This window comes from Coenobita brevimanus, chromosome 22 (genome assembly GCF_032717465.1).
Source record: "Coenobita brevimanus isolate Jiangsu-jjx chromosome 22, ASM3271746v2, whole genome shotgun sequence".
In the NCBI taxonomy this organism is placed as follows: Eukaryota; Metazoa; Arthropoda; class Malacostraca; order Decapoda; family Coenobitidae; genus Coenobita; species Coenobita brevimanus.
Genome location: NC_136975.1, coordinates 15254364 through 15274170, shown reverse-complemented (window position 1 = coordinate 15274170; position 19807 = coordinate 15254364). Strand labels below are relative to the sequence as shown.

The 19807-nt window shown below is 43.4% G+C and overlaps 1 protein-coding gene across 1 annotated transcript; it reads left to right on the top strand.

Annotated features, from left to right (window-relative positions):
* Positions 1 to 5443: 5443 nt before the first annotated feature.
* LOC145392432 (uncharacterized) lies at positions 5444 to 6289 on the top strand. The gene has a single exon (XM_080266840.1). The coding sequence runs from the start codon at positions 5444 to 5446 to the stop codon at positions 6287 to 6289; it is 846 nt and encodes a 281-aa protein (XP_080122966.1).
* Positions 6290 to 19807: the final 13518 nt, after the last annotated feature.

The window sequence follows — 19807 nt, the reverse complement described above, 5'->3', positions numbered from 1 at the left end:
TCTCGAAGTAAAGTTCTTGTAGTATTCCCACTGAACTGGGCTGAGCCCATCTCAACCCCTTTCTCTCTCCCTAAAACTATAGCTCTTCACAGTCAATTGTCAGCCAGTCCGACCAGCACACACTTCCTTATCCATTTCATTAACAGTTACACTCCTCAACCTTCACAGACTTAACATTCCTCGATGAGTCGGTGGGGAGGCCGTCTTTCACTGAGTGGCAACCGTCCATCCACAGGGTCAGGTGTGAAGGCTCCTTCCAGGGGTTCCAAGAGCCACTCTTCTCCACCACAGGGCCTCACCCGTCCTGCAGCTCCTTGCATCCTCTTCCCCATGAACACATCCTCGACTTCGTACACACCTCCATCCATCAACACTTCCATTACACGATGGCATGATTTGTGTGGACTGTTTTGTTTTGAGGAAGGATAACCTACCGATTCGGCTGTCACGATCCACTGACCTACATTCTTTCTTCTTGACATGTGACCCCTAAGTTTCATCAACAACTCATCTTCCACCCTACTCCTCCTTCCACTAGACCAACCCACAAAACACACAAGCTGTGGCTCCATCTCGGTATTCATTCTATTAATCTCAGTGAAGAATGGTTTTATTCATCCTCCAGGAGCTCGATAGACTATCAGTTCCACACATGAGGTCTCCAACGATCGAGGAATCTGGCTATGGCCTATTAGAGATGCTTTTAGTATGTTACGTGGGACTGTTTACCATATAAGATCAGGTGGGCCTCTATTGCACTTTGGTTACAGAGAATATTTATAATCTCACTGCTCTAGCCACCAGTGTATTGCTTTAAAATTTTAATTATATCCCACTGTTAAGACACCACAGTGATGTTACGATGATTCTGATCCCACAAAACTTTGATGTCACTGCAATCTCACCTCTTAAAACAATTTCTTATGTCACTGCTGGAGTGTAAATCGCCAGGAATGCACACTGAATTTAAAATTTGAGATTACAAGGGTGATAGTTGGTAATGGGAATTTAGTATCAGGTAAAGTTTTTATGCCAGTTCTAGTCGTCTTAGTTCAGTTCAAGGTTATTTTAGAATTTAAGGAGGATGGTAGATTTGGTAGAGTGATATTCTTTATGGCTAGCCGTCACTGTACTGACCTTGAGCATAACACTTTCGACTTACCAACGTGGCTGCCATTGGGTTACCGAGCCTGTTTTAGTGTAACCCAAACCAACTGGGGTGTTTTATGCTTCCTTTTACTCCGAAATAGATACCAATGACTTACCTGACTTATGTCCAAAGTGTAGGATCAGATTTCGTAGTTAATGGGTCAGCATGAATTTAGGTAGGCTTAGGTTCTCGTGTTGCTATTCTCCCTAGTATACCTTGCAGGCTGCCCCATGCATAGCCATCAAAGGAGGGTAGTTGGAAACCCGAGTTTAAAGATAACATTGATTTTTAACATACCCAAAATTAGATAAATGCTTAAATCCATAGACTCACTTCCTTAGTTAACATTGTTCTAATACCACTTGGAACAGAACGACCATACGAGTTATGAGTGGAAGTCGAGGCGCGTTTTTGAGGCTCAGGCTTGAGCCTGGCTCGAGCCAGACTTAAGCCAAACGTCCATTCCCGTTTTTGCGGTGCCCAGGTTCAAGCCGGACTCGAGCCGCGCTTAAGCCAGACTCAAGCCAAGTCGATCCACCCCCGGAGCTGGCTTGAGGTAGCTCGAGCCCGGGAGTGTGACGTCATATGTAAACAAAGATGGCGTCTTCCATTGTGTTGTATGTGCTGTTCTCACTTTTTTTTTTCAATATGCCACAAGTATGTGGCTTGCACCGATTGATTTTGATATACAGATATGCTAGAATTTACAGTTGATGCACGTGAGAGAAGAACATGTGTAGCTAGAGTGAATTGGACAGCTCGTTTGTGGTGCAGATCAGATGGTGTTCACTCAGTATTGCTTTTGAATTGCACTGGGCTGTTCGTTGTCGTTTTTTTTTTTTTAAATACTTTTTCTAGTGTTCCATACTTCACAGGTATTTCTTGTAGTGGTAGATTTTTTTTTTATCTGCATCTTCTTTTGCATATGTTAATAACAGTATGTTCTCTAAATTGCCTTCTTCTACCTCATATTTACTTCTTATATCTTTTAATGCATTACAATTTTTAAAGAAATGTTCAAGAGTTTCTTCTTGTTTTGTTACATAATTCACAATACGTATTTCCACCAATATATCTTGCTCTCCAGTTTAATTTTAAAGTGTTCGAGCAACATCTGTGCAGCAGTATAGAACCCTGTGTGTTTTCATTAAGTTTTCTTCCTTAATGTCTAATTTTTTCTCTTTATAAAATATAATTGAGCATTTGTTCGTCAGTTCTTCTCTCCAACATTTTCTTTTTTTCGTATTCATTTACCTTCTTCTGTATTTCATCCTTTTTTAAATTGTCCAGTTGGTTAGTATTATGCTGATTTCCTTCATATATTCCTGAATATTTTTTATCCATGCATTTCTTCTTTTTTTTTTCATACAGTTCTAAAAACACTTTTAATGCTAATGAATTATTTTCTTGCAGAAGAAAGCATATAATGAGTGGATGAGGAACAGGGGCGTCAAAGAGGCTGAGAGGAGGACGCGAGAGTTGTATGTCGAGAGGAGGAGAGAGGTGAAAAGATTAGTACGAGAGAGTAAGAAGAGAGTGTATGAGGAATTTGGAAGGATTTTGAGTGCAATGTGGAGGGAATGTAAGAAAATGTTCGGGAAAGAGGTCAAGAGAGCTACACAGGGTGCCAACGAAGTTAGCTGGGGTGTGAAAGATAAAAATGGTAGATTACTAGTGGAGAGGGGAGAAAAAGTGAACAGATGGAGAGAACACTTTAATGAACAGGAGGAATCCCTCCACGGAACACTGGTCTGTACTGCTCCTGTACAAAATAAAGGAGAAGAGTAAAGGTTTCCTTGGTGACTCGCATATTTCTGAAGAAATCAAGATCTTTCTGATCCAGGTGATCACTGAAGCCTTTCTGCTTTCCATGTGATTCTCTGCACCAACCCAAAGGAACATAATGTAATTATAAAGTATGGTTTTGCTAATATTAATATAAATTTTTTTTTGAGGGGGTGGGGGACACAATGACCAAACAGCAAAGTAGCTCACTGAAGGGAACACCTGAATGGAAATGAGGGTCAATTTTTAGTTTCACACAACCATTGATCTTTGCATCAAATCTGAGTGTTTCCAATGGTTTTTGGTGTGATTCATTTGATTTTGCCCTTCAAATCTATTGCCAATCAGTGGTTTCAAAGGAATGAATATTTTTGCAATCACCTTAGAATCCACTATTTCTTTTTAGAAAGGTCAAAAAGAAGAGAATCACACCCAAAACCATAAGAAACAGTCAGGTTTGATGAAAAAAAAAAATGTGCTGTGGGCCTACTACTTACCCTAACCCAACCCAACCTAACAACCTAACTACCTAACCTAACCTAACCCAACCTAACTCAACCTAATGCAAGTATTATTCATTTGCGAGCAAAGTGCATAGAATGAAAAATGGTCTATATTGGCCCAGAACTTATTTGGTAAACTTATGTTTCTAAGAATCTCTGGTTATGCGAATCTAAAAATTGTCCGAAATGAGCACTATCAGATACCCAATAATCACGAGGCAATGTGACCCTATGGCAGAAATTCCCTACACATTCAATACGTTGTTATCACAAATGAATATCATCTTGATTATATCCTTTCCCCTGAAAGTATGCACTGATAAAGAGTTCATAATGCAGGTATAGTTCATGCAACATACAGGGAGTGCTGCCTGTTGCATGCACACCTGAATGAACCAGACATGCACTCATACAGCTTGTTGGCCAACTTAATACTTAAATGGCCAATCATCTGCACCCAAAAGAAAAAAATAGATATAAAAATATATATATAAATCTGGCAGGCGCAACATCTGCATGATGAAGTTAGCTCATCTTCTACCAAACTGAATAAGGCATGGCAAACTCTTGTCTGGATGATCCTACATTCAAATTTTATCCAACCAACATATAATCAGCTGCCTAGGCTCATCATCGTCCTGATCAAAATATTTGACAAACTCATTACCTGCTGCCAAGAAAACTATTGGCCTATGAAGCCTCTTCTCAGCTACCTAGTCACAAACATACACTTATCAAAAACCGCCTTGAACTCATACTCCTGACATGATCTAACCAGTAATACAACCATATATATATATTTTTTCGATGTGTAGATGGGAAGTGGGAGGTAAAAATGTGGAGATACTTGTGTTGGGGTATGTTCACCTTATACAATCTGCTTCAGACAATTATGGAAGTTTGATTTTCCTTAACAGTAAAACAATGGCTGTAAATTTACTGGCGCTGCTAAGCCTAATAAGTACATAAAATGAAGCAATAACCTATTATCAGAATTTTACTCACCAAACTTTTGATATGTTAGATCTTACGAATATCAAAACCTAACCAGTCCATGATTCCAGTTGTTTCCTACCATCGACAACATAACTTTTTGACCACATTACAAACATGATGGTCACAAATGTGTTGTCTCCAGCATTATTATTAAGCTTGCTACCACTACACCATAATATCAATAAGAGTTCTGTCTACTTTCCCATACACTGTCACTGAGAGTACCTTGTTCCTAGGGTTCTCAACAAGCACCCCAAGTTTGTAAACTTAAAGCTTTCCTTATATGATGCCCTTCATCTTTCCAGTGGTTAACACAGCTGCTTTATGTACCCTAGTGCCTGTTGCCATTAAAGACGACAACACAGTGACCTGGCTCATGTATTCCTCTACAAGAGTGGACACAACAGTCGCAGACTCTTGTGTCTCTGGAAACAACGGAAAAGTTCCCATCTGGAGGGAAGAACTGCTGCTTAGATCGAAAATATCTTTTTCTCCAATATCTGCCATGCTGCTTTGCGTCATCAGCTGACCGGGGTGTTTGTTTACATTCGTTAGTACGGCTCGAGTACTGTTTTTGCGGGGCCACTTTGGCTTAAGGGCCCGTTCACACATCGCCGAATGAGATGCCGAATGCGTGCCGAACCGTATTCGGCCGGGATTCGGCCAGAATCGGGCGCAAACTGCCCGAATTCGGCCTTTCTGTCTGCTGTCTGTTTGATGTCGCCGACAGTATACCGACGAAATAGAATGCAAACCGAACGCAAACCGAACGCAAACAGAATGCGCACAGACGCCAACCCGAAACTCTTATTTTGAAAATTCACCGTCATTTTTTCGGTGCGACATCGGTACAGCATCGACGATGCATCAGCGATGCATGAACGATGCATCGCCGATGCTGTACCAAGGGCATCCCGAATGCATACCGAACTTCCCACACCCACCCAGGGGTGTATAAATAAGCGTGTACCAAAAAGCCCATCACACTCCCAGTTCCAACAGAGCAACAATGGACATCACAGCAGTCATCCCCAGCGAAGTCAACAAGCAAGCCGTGGCCCTGTGGAGCAAAGCACAGACTGACTCCCTGCTCTGCGTCAAGTATCTGACCTACCTGTACCTGGAAGACGAGGAAAAAGACCACATTCCACCCCGGAGGAAGCGCAAGATTCGCCAGAAGAGGTCCTGTTGGTCCCATGACTGGCTTCAACGACGGAAAGAATTTGGCCAATGGGAGAACCTTCTGCAGGAGCTGATACTGGAGGACAGGACATCATTTCGCAATTTCCTACGCATGGACGAGGACCTCTTCTGTGAACTCCTTGAGAGCATTCGTCCTCGCATCGAGAAGCAGCGCACCTTCTGGCGGGAGCCCTTGGAGGCAGGTTTGAGGCTCTCCATCACCTTCAGGTACCTGGCCACCGGGGACAACTACCGCAGCCTTTCCTTTGGATTCCGAGTACCTCCCAACTCTATCTCCTGCATCGTGTACGAGACGTGTGAGGCCATCATCGCGGAGTACATGGACAAGGTGATCGTTTGCCCATCGACAGCCGAGGAATGGAAACAAGTTGCGAAGGGCTTCTCACGAAGGTGGCAGTTTCATCACACCGTTGGAGTGATAGATGGCAAGCACATTCGTATGCGTGCTCCTAGCAAAAGTGGATCCTACTACTACAACTACAAGGATTTCTTCTCCCTGGTCCTGCTTGCTGTGGTCGATAGTGATTACAAATTCATGTTTGTGGATGTGGGTGCCAATGGGGCAACTTGCGATGCCCAGGTATTTACCAACTCAACTCTACACAAAGCGCTCTCGAATAACCAAGTTCGACTGCCTCCCGAGAACCTCTGATTGATGGCGAACGCCCAGTGCCCTACTTCATCGTTGGAGATGATGCCTTCGCCCTTCAAGAATGGTTGATGAAGCCCTTCCCCAACCGAGGTCACACCTACGAGGAGAGAATCTACAACTACCGTCTCTCCAGAGCAAGACGAGTGGTCGAGAACGCCTTCGGCATCCTCGCGAACAGGTAAGTGAAGTTTTGATGTCTACAAATGTCAGACGTGTCTATATATCAATACAATTGATGAGTCAGTGTTCTTTGTCGCATGGTGCCATGCGAATAACGGTAAATTTTCTTATCCCTTCCAGATTTCGCTGCCTGCTGACGGCGATGCTACTGCAGCCGAGGGGTGTGGAAGCAGCAGTTCTCGCCGCCTGTTGTCTCCACAATCTCCTGAGGGAGCGGAGGCCGTCGTACTGCATGGCCAATGCTGATGCTGAAGACCCCGTCAAGCACAGGGTCACCGAGGGTGCCTGGCGCGATGGTAGGCAGTTGGACCCACTGGAGACCCTGGTGAACCCAAGAGCTCTGGCGGCACCCAAGAACATCCGCAACTACCTGAAGGATTTCTACAACTCACCTGCAGGACGTGTGCCATGGCAGGACCAGAGGGTGGATGACTAGGAGAGCCAAGCTGTGTGATAGAATATATGCTTTGCGTCGTAGATTATGCTATGTCATTTTGTAATATGTACATAGTGTATTTCTATCATGCACTGTGTTCGTTGTGACTTGTAAAAAAAATTTAAAAAATACCATTGTTGGAGAAAACATACGTGTTTTTTTACATACCAAAATAGTTAAGCTTGCAATTAGTTGGTATAGTAAGAAAACTCAGTGTCACACTTTATTTACTTTACTGATCATCTTACTTACACTAGGAAAAATAGCTTTCATTAATATACATAGTTATAAGTTAATACAGTTAGAGCTGGGTATACTTCTTGGGAGTTGAATGCTGTCGTAGGGGAGTCGAGAGACTTGAGTGCCTGGGCGTAGTCGGTTCCACAGCTGACTGGTTCGCTGGCCTGTTCATGAACGACGCACCGATCAGTTCTCTGAATGACAGGTTTGAAAAACTGGCTGACATCGGTCGGTGCTGGGGGGAGTAGGCACTGGCTTGCTGCTGCTGCTGCTGGTGCTCCAGCTCCCACACCCGCTGCTGCAGTTGCTGCATGTGGTTGGCAGCGTAGGTGGATGGCCCTGGGTCGAGCGGAAGAGGAGCCAGGCCAGAGTGCTGGAGCGGCGCTACTGCCGGTGTGGATTCTGGTGCTGCTGGCGGTGGTGAGGTGTCCGTGGTGGAGGCCAGCTCGCTCTCCTGCAGGCTGAGGAGGAGAGCTGTGGTGTCACGCTGAAACCTCAACACACTGGTCATCGACAGCATATCCAGCACCGACTTGATGTAGGCTGTGAAGTTCGCCACAAGGGTGTCCTTGGGGCTCTTCGGCTTCAGGAACTCCTCCAGCTGCTTGGCACTGGCCTGGCTGTCTTCAATGTGTTTCGTGAGCTGTGGAAGTAAGACATTCATTGTAAAATACCGTACAACATACAAAGTGGATAGGGTATTCACTGAAAAATTATAGGGCCACTCATAGCAAAGCGATTCTCACCTGGGCTAAGTAGGGGCTGGTGGAGGGTGTCTCCTCCCGCCGCACAGCCGTCCTCTGGGCGTGTTTGGCGGAGGCCTGGGCTGCACCCCCTCCGTCGTCGCTGCGCACAACCTCCACATGTTGGGTCGGATGTGTCTCGTCCTCGCTACACGTACCTTCTCCCGATTGGGAAAAGGACAGCTGAAAAAAATAAAATAAAAACACTAGGACAATTATCTTCAGGAACAAAATTATGTAGAGTCTTATACAGGTGTGTCTGTTCCTAAACTTTTTACAGGATTTTTTTTTTTTTTCATTCTCAAGATTGTATCTGCACTAAACACTCACCTTGGACTGTCGTGTCTTTGTCATCGACACGAACGACCTCAGGAAGCCGAAGTTGCCCCATATCCAGGCGTCCCTCTCGCTCAGGTCCTCCACGATGGGGCCCTGGCCTGACCTTGTGCGGTGTAGCTTCACATAGCGAGCCCGCATGCCGTCGACCCAAACACGTAGCTGGTTGCCTGAAAAACGAAATGATATTTACTGCATATGCATAATTGCTGAGGCACCTCTATAAGTTCACAAAAATCACATGATGAGTGTTATATGAACACACTGCTTGTTACACACACGAAGTAAAAAATCACGGCACACACAAGAAGCACTGTTACTCACTTTCGATGTTGAGCTCCTTGGCCTTGTCAGCCATCAATCTCGCCTTCTTGGCGACGTCCTTGTAGCAATTGAGCTTCTTGTTATAAAATATAGGGTGCTGCTGAAGCCACTCAGCCAAGTCACGCTCCTGCCATTCATTCAACTTGGCTGATGTGCGCCGGACCTTCTTGGGGACAAACACCTGTGACATCTCGCTGTCGTCGTTGTCGTCAGGCAACCGCTGTTGGTCTTCTTCAGAGGAGGAGATGTCCCTAGTGGCCATTTTTCGCTTGTGTTTGCTGGGACCAGCCTCATCACCTCTCATGCGACCTCTCGAGGTTGACGCAGTAGCAGGTCTATCTGGGGGTGGGACCAGGGGCTCCACCACCTCATCGGGAGTCTGGCTTTCCTGCGACAGGCCGGAATCTTGGAAACGGGGGTTAGAGTCCTCTGGGAACAGGTCTTCGGATGCCGCCTCCATTCTGCTGTAGATGCTGTAGTGCGCCCGTTCTCCTAGCTCTGGAAAGTGTGACTGGGATGCTTTGGCCTTTTATATATGCCTCGGTGGGCGGTGTTCAAAATTCTGTATACATTCTTGGGACAATCGGTATAATTTTGGTATGTATTCTGTCCATATTCGCCGATTCATCACCGACATCGTACCGATTTATAACGGTCACTTTGTCGGCGATGCATCGGCGAATGCATACTGAATGCTTGGAACGCATACCGAAGGATTACCGAATGCGACCCGAGGGCGTCCCGAGGAAGTGAGTTCGGGCAGGTCACACCGAATATTTCATGTTTGATGAAATATTCGGTGACTTGCCCGAACCCATTTCGAACACCCCGAAACGTTCCCGAAGTGCGCCGAATAGCGCAGGATTGACCACCGAACGTTTCCCGAAGCCTATTCGGTATGCATTCGGCTTCTCTTTCGGCGATGTGTGAACGGGGTCTAAGCCAAAAAGCGAAGCCAGGCTTGAGCCACAAAAACGTGCCTTCGTTCTCTTTGATCACTGACGGACTCGGGGAGGGACGATAGTAAAACGATATTAAGACCATTGACTCAATAATACATCCTACACCACCCTCCAGCAATAACACTTTCCCTTCAATGGTGAGATTTAACCATAACACTCTACAGTACAATTAGTGGTAAGACCCAAAATGACCTAACTTAATACTTACACTGCTTCTGAGAATGAGATTATCAAATCATTTTAGACTAATGATGTACACTTCGATTACATTATTTCCCCTGTGACTTATAACACAGAAAACTCCCTGACTTGTATTAAGGCACAATGATTTAGATCTTTGCCTAACACAATTAATGGGGGAAGGGAAGTGTATGGTATGTAAGTGTGGTGACGCGTTTGGCAGATTACAATATGATTTGTTGTCAAAATCTGCGAATCAAACGAAGGCGGTGGAATGAGTCACACATGAACTTTGCTATTGAACACAGTATTAATCACCATTCTCTATAACCCTCAAATGTGAAAACAATATGTAAGGGGGGAGGGAAGATTATGAGGCCTAAACACTGACCTGCAAATCAATCGACGGCGGTGGAATGAGTCACGTAGTCACATGCTCGCCCACTCCTTATCTCCTCAGATACCTCAGTCCAATTGCATTCGAGGATGTTAACTTCCGGTTACTGCTTTTACGTTAACAAGTATGTCTTGCAACACTCATTTGGGAACTGACTTCTTTAGAGCTTATAGTATCTCACCGAGAATACACGACAATGAAGAAAATTTGAGTAGTATCGAGAATGATCACATCACTTAATATTAAGCCTTCGTGATGATGTTCGGATGCTATTTTGTCAGTTTAACCAAGCGTGGGAATGTACAACGAGCGATATTTCCAGGTAATATATATAGAATATTATGAACTGTTTCTCCCATTCTGGCACTTTCTCAGTTAGCATTTCTAACACTAAATTGAACTGAGACCGAAAGATATCTTTGAATGTACTCAAGTAAGAGGTTATGAAGATTAAGCCAATTTAAATGTTCGTCAACTCCGCTACCCGCGTGTTTTGGGGAGGGGAGAGAAGTGTATGGAGGGGAGGAGGGTGTGGTCGGCTATGTAATAAGGGGAACTACATAATACATAGATGTGCACTTCTAACTTATCTCTACAATGCAAAAATCACTCTTATACGATACTTATAGCACACTTATACTAGAATATAATTACTCACACTTATACTAAATTGTTCTTAATTACTAAATTACAACTATCTTACATCTAAGTTACACTTATATTACATCTTAACCTAACTTACTGGCACTACACTTACGAATCATAAGTAAGTGTATGAAAAAGTGAACCTAGTGAGAATGTAAAAAGAATTTACATAGCTAGCAGTATGTATAATTCTTTGGCGAGTTTTTATAGAGGTGATAGAAAAGCAAATGCTTCAGTGAGGCAGGAGTGTATGATGTCCCCATACCTTCTCAGTAAATATTTTGACAGGGTTATGAAAGAGATAAGAAAAAAATGAGCCAGAAATAAGCGCAGCTGGTGAATGATAACCCCTTCATTTAGATGACTTTTTTTTTCTTTTTTCTTTTTTTTCTTACCTACTGTTATTCAGTTTTGTACATTTCAAGGAAGAATGCCTTGTTCTGAAAGGATTATTGTGGAAAATACACTACACTTCACCTCAAATCGTATCTGCAAAACCAAACAAAATAATCTGAAGAAAGCTAAAGCAAGGCAAAATATTTTTCATTGTGCTGAAGAAGTAAAAAAGATAGAGACTGAATATTTCAGATCTGATGTAGCCTATTCGGACAACGCTGTGCTACTTGCTCACAGTGAATAAGTTCTTTGCAGAGTGATTCAGAGTGTCATGGATGATTGTGATATGATTATTTCTGAAAGTTATTTTCAGCAATAGTGAAGCAGTAATTGCTGAGAATGATATTTATCATATATTGTTATAGTCAAGAAGGATGAAGTAGTGAAAATCTATGAACCTTATCTATAAAAGTCGGTATTTGCGATAGTCTGATGGTGATGATTATAGTGGTCATTTCGGTGATGATAATGATGATCATAATCATGATTGTCGTTATCTCCATCATTATCATAATGAATAAAACAGAAATGAAGGTGATAGTTAAGTTTGCATTATTGATCAGTGTCTGATTAGTACCGTATAATTCATACAGACATTGGCCATGGACGTTAATACGATACGATTCACCCTCCCCCATCACCTATCCCCCTACCCCCATCCCCCCCCACACACAAGAGCGGCAGAGCTCGTGTGTGCTCTTGCAGGGGTTATGTTCTTGGTACACACAATCTGGGGAACAAATTTATTCTGGAGTAATGGATCCGGGGAGGTGATGTGTGTGGGTGTAATCGGTGGCATGGTCTGTACATCATTCTGGGATGGGAGTGGTGGGATAGGAGAGGAGGAGGAGCTGAAGGCTTGAGGGAAGGAGGTGCGTTTGTGAGGGTGTGGGATGTTGGGGTGTTGATATGCAGAGGTGGGAATATGGCAAGTTGTGAAGGAAGGGATGGGAGGACGTTTTCATCAGCTGGGTGGTGAGATGAAGAGGTGTGTGATTGTAATTATGATTATTGTTTTTCATCTTAAATATACCTTTTTTTTTATGCGAGGAAGAAGGAACCAAAGGCCATGAGCCCGCAATAACGGTTCCCTCCAAGAGAAAAACAAATTACAAGAGAGAGGCAGATTCAAGATCCGTTCATTTCGAGATGCCTGGACACACTGCGTTTGAAAGACTGGAGATCATAGGCAGCAGGAAATACAGACAGAGGGAGACAGTTCCAGAGTTGATCTGTTGCATAAATGAAGGACTGGGAGTAACGGTTAACTCTTGCATTAAAGAGTTGGACAGAAAAGGGATGAGAGTTTGCTGTTAGACGGTTGCTACCCTCCCGTCGTAGAGGTGGAGGAATGCATGCAGACAGTTCAGAGGAGCAGTGACCATTAAAGTAGCGATAGAAAAGAGATAAAGATGCAACAGTACGGCGAAAAGACAGAGATTGAAGGGAGTCAGTAAGAGGAGAGTTAATGAGACGAAAAGCCTTTGACTCCACCCTATTGAGAAGAGCTGTATGTGGGGAGCCTCCCCACACATGAGAGTTGTACTCCACACAGGGGCAGATAAAACCCCTATATAGAGTCAACAATTGTGCAGGGGTAAAGAAAGAACGGAGTCGGCTTAGCACACCCAATCTCTTGGAAGCAGATTTTACAAGAGATGTAATATGATCTTTCCAAGATAAGTCCCGAGTAAATGAAACTCCAAGCATGTTCAAGGATGATGCAGGATTAAGCTGAATATTATTAAACATTAGTGGGTATACCTGTGGAAGATTTTGACGGGTTGATAGGTGTAAGAACTGAGTCTTAGATGCATTAAAAACAACAAGATTATTTTTACCCCAGTCAGAGATATGAGCCAAGTCACACATTAGGTGTGCCACAGCCTCATCCCTTGTTTGCTGAAGTAACTGCTGAGATGGGCGTTGCGGGAACCGAATGGAAAGGTGAAGGGTGGAGTCATCAGCGTATGAATGGATAGGGTTAGATGTACACCCGCGCACCAAAGTTTCTGTACCCCCCTCGGTGGAAGGAAGTGGAAGTCAGAGTTAGAGAGAGGGCAGGGGAACGAACAACCGTGAGTGGTAGTTTGGAACTGAGCTACGAGGCGAATCGTGAGAAAACTAATGACATTGGATTCGAAACATTTCCATGCTATTCACCTGCTATACATTATGCTTTCGTAACATACATAGCATATATTATAACATTCACTACTGTATTATCATGGTGTCCCGTGAAACTGGTCCAGACACGACCCGTCTGTTTCGGATCCTCATCATACAAATAAAGCACCGAACCAGTTGTATATAAGCTGCAACTGGTCATTATCACTGCGGTGATAATTTTTGTGAATATGGTATTGCTGGATTGTCTATAGTTATAATATAGCATGATTGTGAATTTCATGCTGATTCCCACCGTAGCCGTGCGAATGGTTATAAACGTTGCAATTATATTATGTGGACGAATAAGACACATTGTGATGGGCAGCGGAGAACATTCACAAATAATTTACTATAACCAGATGAATTTAGATGCAAACACAAAATATGAGACAACGAAGATACAGCTGTGGTATCCTGCTACACCACGTTATCCAGGCCTTAACTGTTGCTTCACCTCATACGTGCGTTATTTTCTTTCAGTCTCTGCCGCTTTTATTACCCTTGCTTCCCGGTATCCTCGTACTGCTAGCCGTCATATTCCTTACGGGGTTTCTAGTCGTCCGGTCCTATAACCCCCACTGTATTACATTATTCTTCACATCATCACTCCACACAACGTTAGCACAAGACTGCTAAACCTGTTACCACCATTATAGGCGCTGCCTTTTCCCATTGTGTCATATCTTCCTCACAATCAACTACTGCTACTCCTTCTACTACTCCACTATAAATCTGTATAATATTACATTTGCCTGTCATTATGTCTGTGTATCTGCTAACCACATTGTCCCTGTCCCACCGTCCGCAACTCGTTACTCACCCCGCACCACTACCTCAGTTGCAACCCCCTCTTCCTCTCACCTTGGACTCTACTCCTCCCCCACTCCGACAGCACATTACCCCTCACCTCATCCTTGGGCCACCAAGCCTGCTGTTCACCCTTTACCGGTGAATATACGTCGTATGCATTAATAATAAAAAAAGGCATTTGGGAGCCGAGTGCTAATCGCCCGCCAGAATATGCTGTTGCCCAAGTCAAAAATTTAGGCTTTATTTTGATACCATGAAGGTTTTATGTTGATAGCTCAAGGATTTCGTCAGATCCAGTGGTGCTAAAGGCGGGTGATAAAAACTAGTTGACCTTTGGCAGTTACTTTGGTGCCCTTGACTCTGTCCCCGACAGACACATAGATTTTGACCTTATCTTGATACGCTGAAGGTTTCATGTTGATAGCTCAAGCCGTTCATGAGATTGGATCACACACACAGACACAGACACACACACACACACACACACACACACACACACACACACACACACACACACACACTCACAGATGCAGGCAAAAACATTATAGCTCCTCCTTCTAATGGCGGGCGATAATAATAATAATAATAATAATAATAATAATAATAACATAGATGTATTCTGTTCCTAACATTACATATAAAAGCTGCAAACCCAAATGTGCCTATATTACGGAGCTCTGATACATGAACCACAGAACCGACCACAGACCGTTCTTATCATTACCACTGGACGTTCCCTATAGCACTTCACCATGGTAATACAACCCACTGTAGTCTTTTGTGGGATCACTACAGCTGTTTGGGAAAAATAACATAGTGCACGACATGCTAACAACCCACAATAATACACATGTGACGTTTCACTGACATCCATCAAATAGCCTAGGAGAAGTTAGCGGACAAACAAACAAACGACTAGACATAGACAGAGGCCGAATGTCTGGCATCGGTATATGACGACCTGACAAAACTGTTGCCATCCTGCTTTGCAGGCGTCATCATACTTAGAGCAATAATAATAATAATAACAATAATAATAATAATAATAATAATAATAATAATAATAATAATCACGTAATTAGGCAAGATACAAAGGACAAACACTGAAAATGCATGTGTCGATGCTATGCCGAATCTGTTTGCCATGACAGTAGGTTGGGTTGCTGTTAAACATCAATTTACTGTAGTATTACTATAACCCTATTATTAGAGCATATTATGGTGCTTTTTGGTTTCATATGTCAAAGATGTGTTCACGTGTTTTATCAGTGAGATTATGGTGTTTGTCCTCCTATGTATCATGTATATTAACATATGATTACTACTACTGCCACTACTACTAGTGCTACTACTATTACTACTACTACTACTATCATTATTATTATTATTATTATTATTATTATTGTTATTATTATTATTATTGCTCTAAGTATGATGACGCCTGCAAAGCAGGATGGCATCAGTTTTGTCAGGTCGTCATATACCGATGCCAGACATTCGGCCTCTGTCTATGTCTAGTCGTTTGTTTGTTTGTCCACTAACTTCTCCTAGGCTATTTGATGGATGTCAGTGAAACGTCACATGTGTATTATTGTGGGTTGTTAGCATGTCGTGCACTATGTTATTTTCCCAAACAGCTGTAGTGATCCCACAAAAGACTACAGTGGGTTGTATTACCATAGTGAAGTGCTATAGGGAACGTCCAGTGGTAATGATAAGAACGGTCTGTGGTCGGTCCTGTGGTTCATGTATCAGAGCTCCGTAATATAGGCACATTTGGGTTTGCAGCTTTTATATGTAATGTTAGGAACAGAATACATCTATGTTATTATTATTATTATTATTATTATTATTATCGCCTGCCTTTAGAAGGAGGAGCTATAATGTTTTTGCCTGCATCTGTGTGTGTGTGTGTGTGTGTGTGTGTGTGTGTGTGTGTGTGTGTGTGTGTGTGTGTGTGTGTGTCTGTGTGTGTGATCTAATTATATCTCATGAACGGCTTGAGCTATCAACATGAAACCTTCAGCGTATCAAGATAAGGTCAAAATCTATGTGTCTGTCGGGGACAGGGTCAAGGGCACCAAAGTAACTGCCAAAGGTCAACTAGTTTTTATCACCCGCCTTTAGCACCATTGGATCTGACGAAATCCTTGAGCTATCAACATAAAACCTTCATGGTATCAAAATAAAGCCTAAATTTTTGACTTGGGCAACAGCATATTCTGGCGGGCGATTAGCACTCGGCTCCCAAATGCCTTTTTTTTATTATTAATGCATACGACGTATATTCACCGGTAAAGGGTGAACAGCAGGCTTGGTGGCCCAAGGATGAGGTGAGGGGTAATGTGCTGTCGGAGTGGGGGAGGAGTAGAGTCCAAGGTGAGAGGAAGAGGGGGTTGCAACTGGGGTAGTGGTGCGGGGTGAGTAACGAGTTGCGGACGGTGGGACAGGGACAATGTGGTTAGCAGATACACAGACATAATGACAGGCAAATGTAATATTATACAGATTTATAGTGGAGTAGTAGGAGGAGTAGCAGTAGTTGATTGTGAGGAAGATTTGACACAATGGGAAAAGGCAGCGCCTATAATGGTGGTAACAGGTTTAGCAGTCTTGTGCTAACGTTGTGTGGAGTGATGATGTGAAGAATAATGTAATACAGTGGGGGTTATAGGACCGGACGACTAGAAACCCCGTAAGGAATATGACGGCTAGCAGTACGAGGATACCGGGAAGCAAGGGTAATAAAAGCGGCAGAGACTGAAAGAAAATAACGCACGTATGAGGTGAAGCAACAGTTAAGGCCTGGATAACGTGGTGTAGCAGGATACCACAGCTGTATCTTCGTTGTCTCATATTTTGTGTTTGCATCTAAATTCATCTGGTTATAGTAAATTATTTGTGAATGTTCTCCGCTGCCCATCACAATGTGTCTTATTCGTTCACATAATATAATTGCAACGTTTATAACCATTCGCACGGCTACGGTGAGAATCAGCATTAAATTCACAATCATGCTATATTATAACTATAGACAATCCAGCAATACCATATTCACAAAAATTATCACTGCATTGATAATGACCAGTTGCAGCTTATATACAACTGGTTCGGTGCTTTATTTGTATGATGAGGATCCGAAACAGACGGGTCGTGTCTGGACCAGTTTCACGGGACACCATGATAATACAGTAGTGAATGTTATAATATATGCTATGTACGTTACGAAAGCATAATGTATAGCAGGTGAATAGCATGGAAATGTTTCGAATCCAATGTCATTAGTTTTCTCACGATTCGCCTCGTAGCTCAGTTCCAAACTACCACTCACGGTTGTTCGTTCCCCTGCCCTCTCTCTAACTCTGACTTCCACTTCCTTCCACCGAGGGGGATACAGAAACTTTGGTGCGCGGGTGTACAGGTTAGAAGGTCATTGATGAATAAAAGGAAGAGTTGGTGATAGGACAGAGCCGAGAGGAACACCACTGTTGATAGATCCAGGAGAAGAACGATGGCCGTCTACAACAGCGGCTATAGAACGACCAGAAAGGAAGCTAGCAATGAAGGCACAGATAGAAGGATAGAAACTGTAAGAGGGCAGTTTGGAAATTAAAGATTTATGCCAGACTCGATCAAAAGTCTTTGAGATGTCAAGTGCAATGGCAAAGCTTTTGCCAAAGTCCCAAAAGGAGGATGACCAGGAGTCTGAAAGGTAGGTGAGAAGATCGCCAGTGGAGCGTCCCTGACGGAACCCGTACTGACGATCAGAAAGAAGGTTGTGATAGGAAAGATGCCTTAAAATTTTTCTATTGAGAATTGACTCAAAAACTTTTGAAATACAGGATGTTAAAGCAATTGGACGATAGTTGGAGGGTTGGGAGTGGTCACCCTTCTTTGGGACTGGCTGAATGAGAGCAAACTTCCAGCAAGAAGGAAAGGTACAAGTTGACAGACAAAGGTGAAAGAGTTTGCCTAGGCAGGGTGTAAGCACGGAAGCACAGTTCTTGAGAACAACAGGAGGGACTCCATAAGGCCCATATGCCTTGTTAGTATTGAGACCAGTGATGGCAGAAAATACATCGGCTGAAGAAATTTTAATGTCGGCCATGAAGAAGTCAGAGGTGGGAAGTAATGGAGGAACAGCACCGGAATCGTCTAAGGTGGAATTGGAGGAGAAAGTCTGTGCGAATAGATCTTCTTTATCAGTAGAAGAAATAGCTACAGAACCATGAGAGTAGAAAAGAGGAGGGAAGGATGATGAGGTAAAGTTGTTAGAAAGGTTTTTGGCAAGGTGCCAGAAGGCGCGGGAAGAATTCGAGTTGGAGAGTTGAGAGCATTTAGTACGGATGAAATTGTTTTTAGCAGAGCGAAGAACAGACTTAGCACGATTCCTGGCAGAAACCTAAAGATGATGTGATTCAGGGGTGGGTTGGCTCCGGTACCTTTTGTAGGCCCTCTCCTTGTTGTGGACAGCATGAGAACAAGCGTGATTAAACCAAGGCTTTCTTGTGTTAGTCAAAGGATATGAGAAAGGAATGTATGCTTCCATGCCTGAGAGAATAACCTCCGTAATGCGCAAGGCATGCTCAGATGGCTTCCGGCCATGGAAGCAATAATCAATCCAGGGAAAATCAAAGAAGTACTGCCTGAGGGCCTCCCAATCTGCAGCTCCAAAATGCCACAGACAATATTTCCCTGGAAGGTCCACAGGCCGTACCGGAGTGATAGGGCAGGTTAAGGTGATAAGGTTGTGATCGGAGGAGCCCAACGGAGAGAAAAGATTAACAGTGTAAGCAGAAGGATTAGTTGTAAGGAAGAGGTCAAGTATGTTGGAGCTCTCTCCAAGGCGGTCTGGGATACTGGTAGGGTGCTGTACAAGCTGCTCTAGGTCATTAAGGATAGAAAAGATGTAGGCTTGTTCACCAGGTGGATCAGTGAAAGGAGAGGAGAGCCAAAGGTGGTGGTGAACATTGAAATCTCCTAGAATGGAGATTTCAGAGAAAGGAGAAATGGATAGAATGTGTTCCATCGTAGAAGTGAAATCTCCTAGAATGGAGATTTCAGAGAAAGGAGAAATGGATAGAATGTGTTCCATCGTAGAAGTAAGATAGTCGAAGAATTTTTGATAGTCAGTTGAATTAGGGGATAAGTAAACAGCACAGATATATTCAGTCAGAGAATGACAGGAAAGCCGAAGCCAGAGTGTAGAGAATTCAGAAGAATCGAGTTCAGGAACACGAGAGCAAGATAAGTCGTTGCATATATATACACAACAGCCACCTTTGGCTTTGAAATGAGTGTAGAGAAAGTAGGAGGATACAGAAAAGAGTTTGCTGTCAGTTGCCTCAGACAGCTGAGTATCAGTTACAAAAAGAAGGTGAGGTTTAGGGGTGGAGAGGTGGTGCTCAACAGAGAGAAAGTTAGAGGAAAAGCCGCGAATGTTGCAGAAATGAAGAAGAAGAGAGTCAGACAGTGGTTCCAGGCACCTCGAGTCATCACTGGGAGACGGGTGAAAGGTGGGGGCATTTATGGTCTCCCCCATGGAGACTCCGAGGCTATGTACTCTTCCTTTTAGATCAGGTTGTCCTCAGCTTACTGGCAGAAAGGGATAGAGCTACATACCAATAATGTTTGTACAGTACTTTTCCATGACTACCATTATATTTTAAGGTGATATTTCTTCATAACTGAGCATTCTAA

What these genes read in the sequence shown, in the direction of transcription:
- LOC145392432 (XM_080266840.1), top strand. Translation starts at nt 5,444, where the DNA reads ATGGACATCACAGCAGTCATCCCCAGCGAAGTCAACAAGCAAGCCGTG.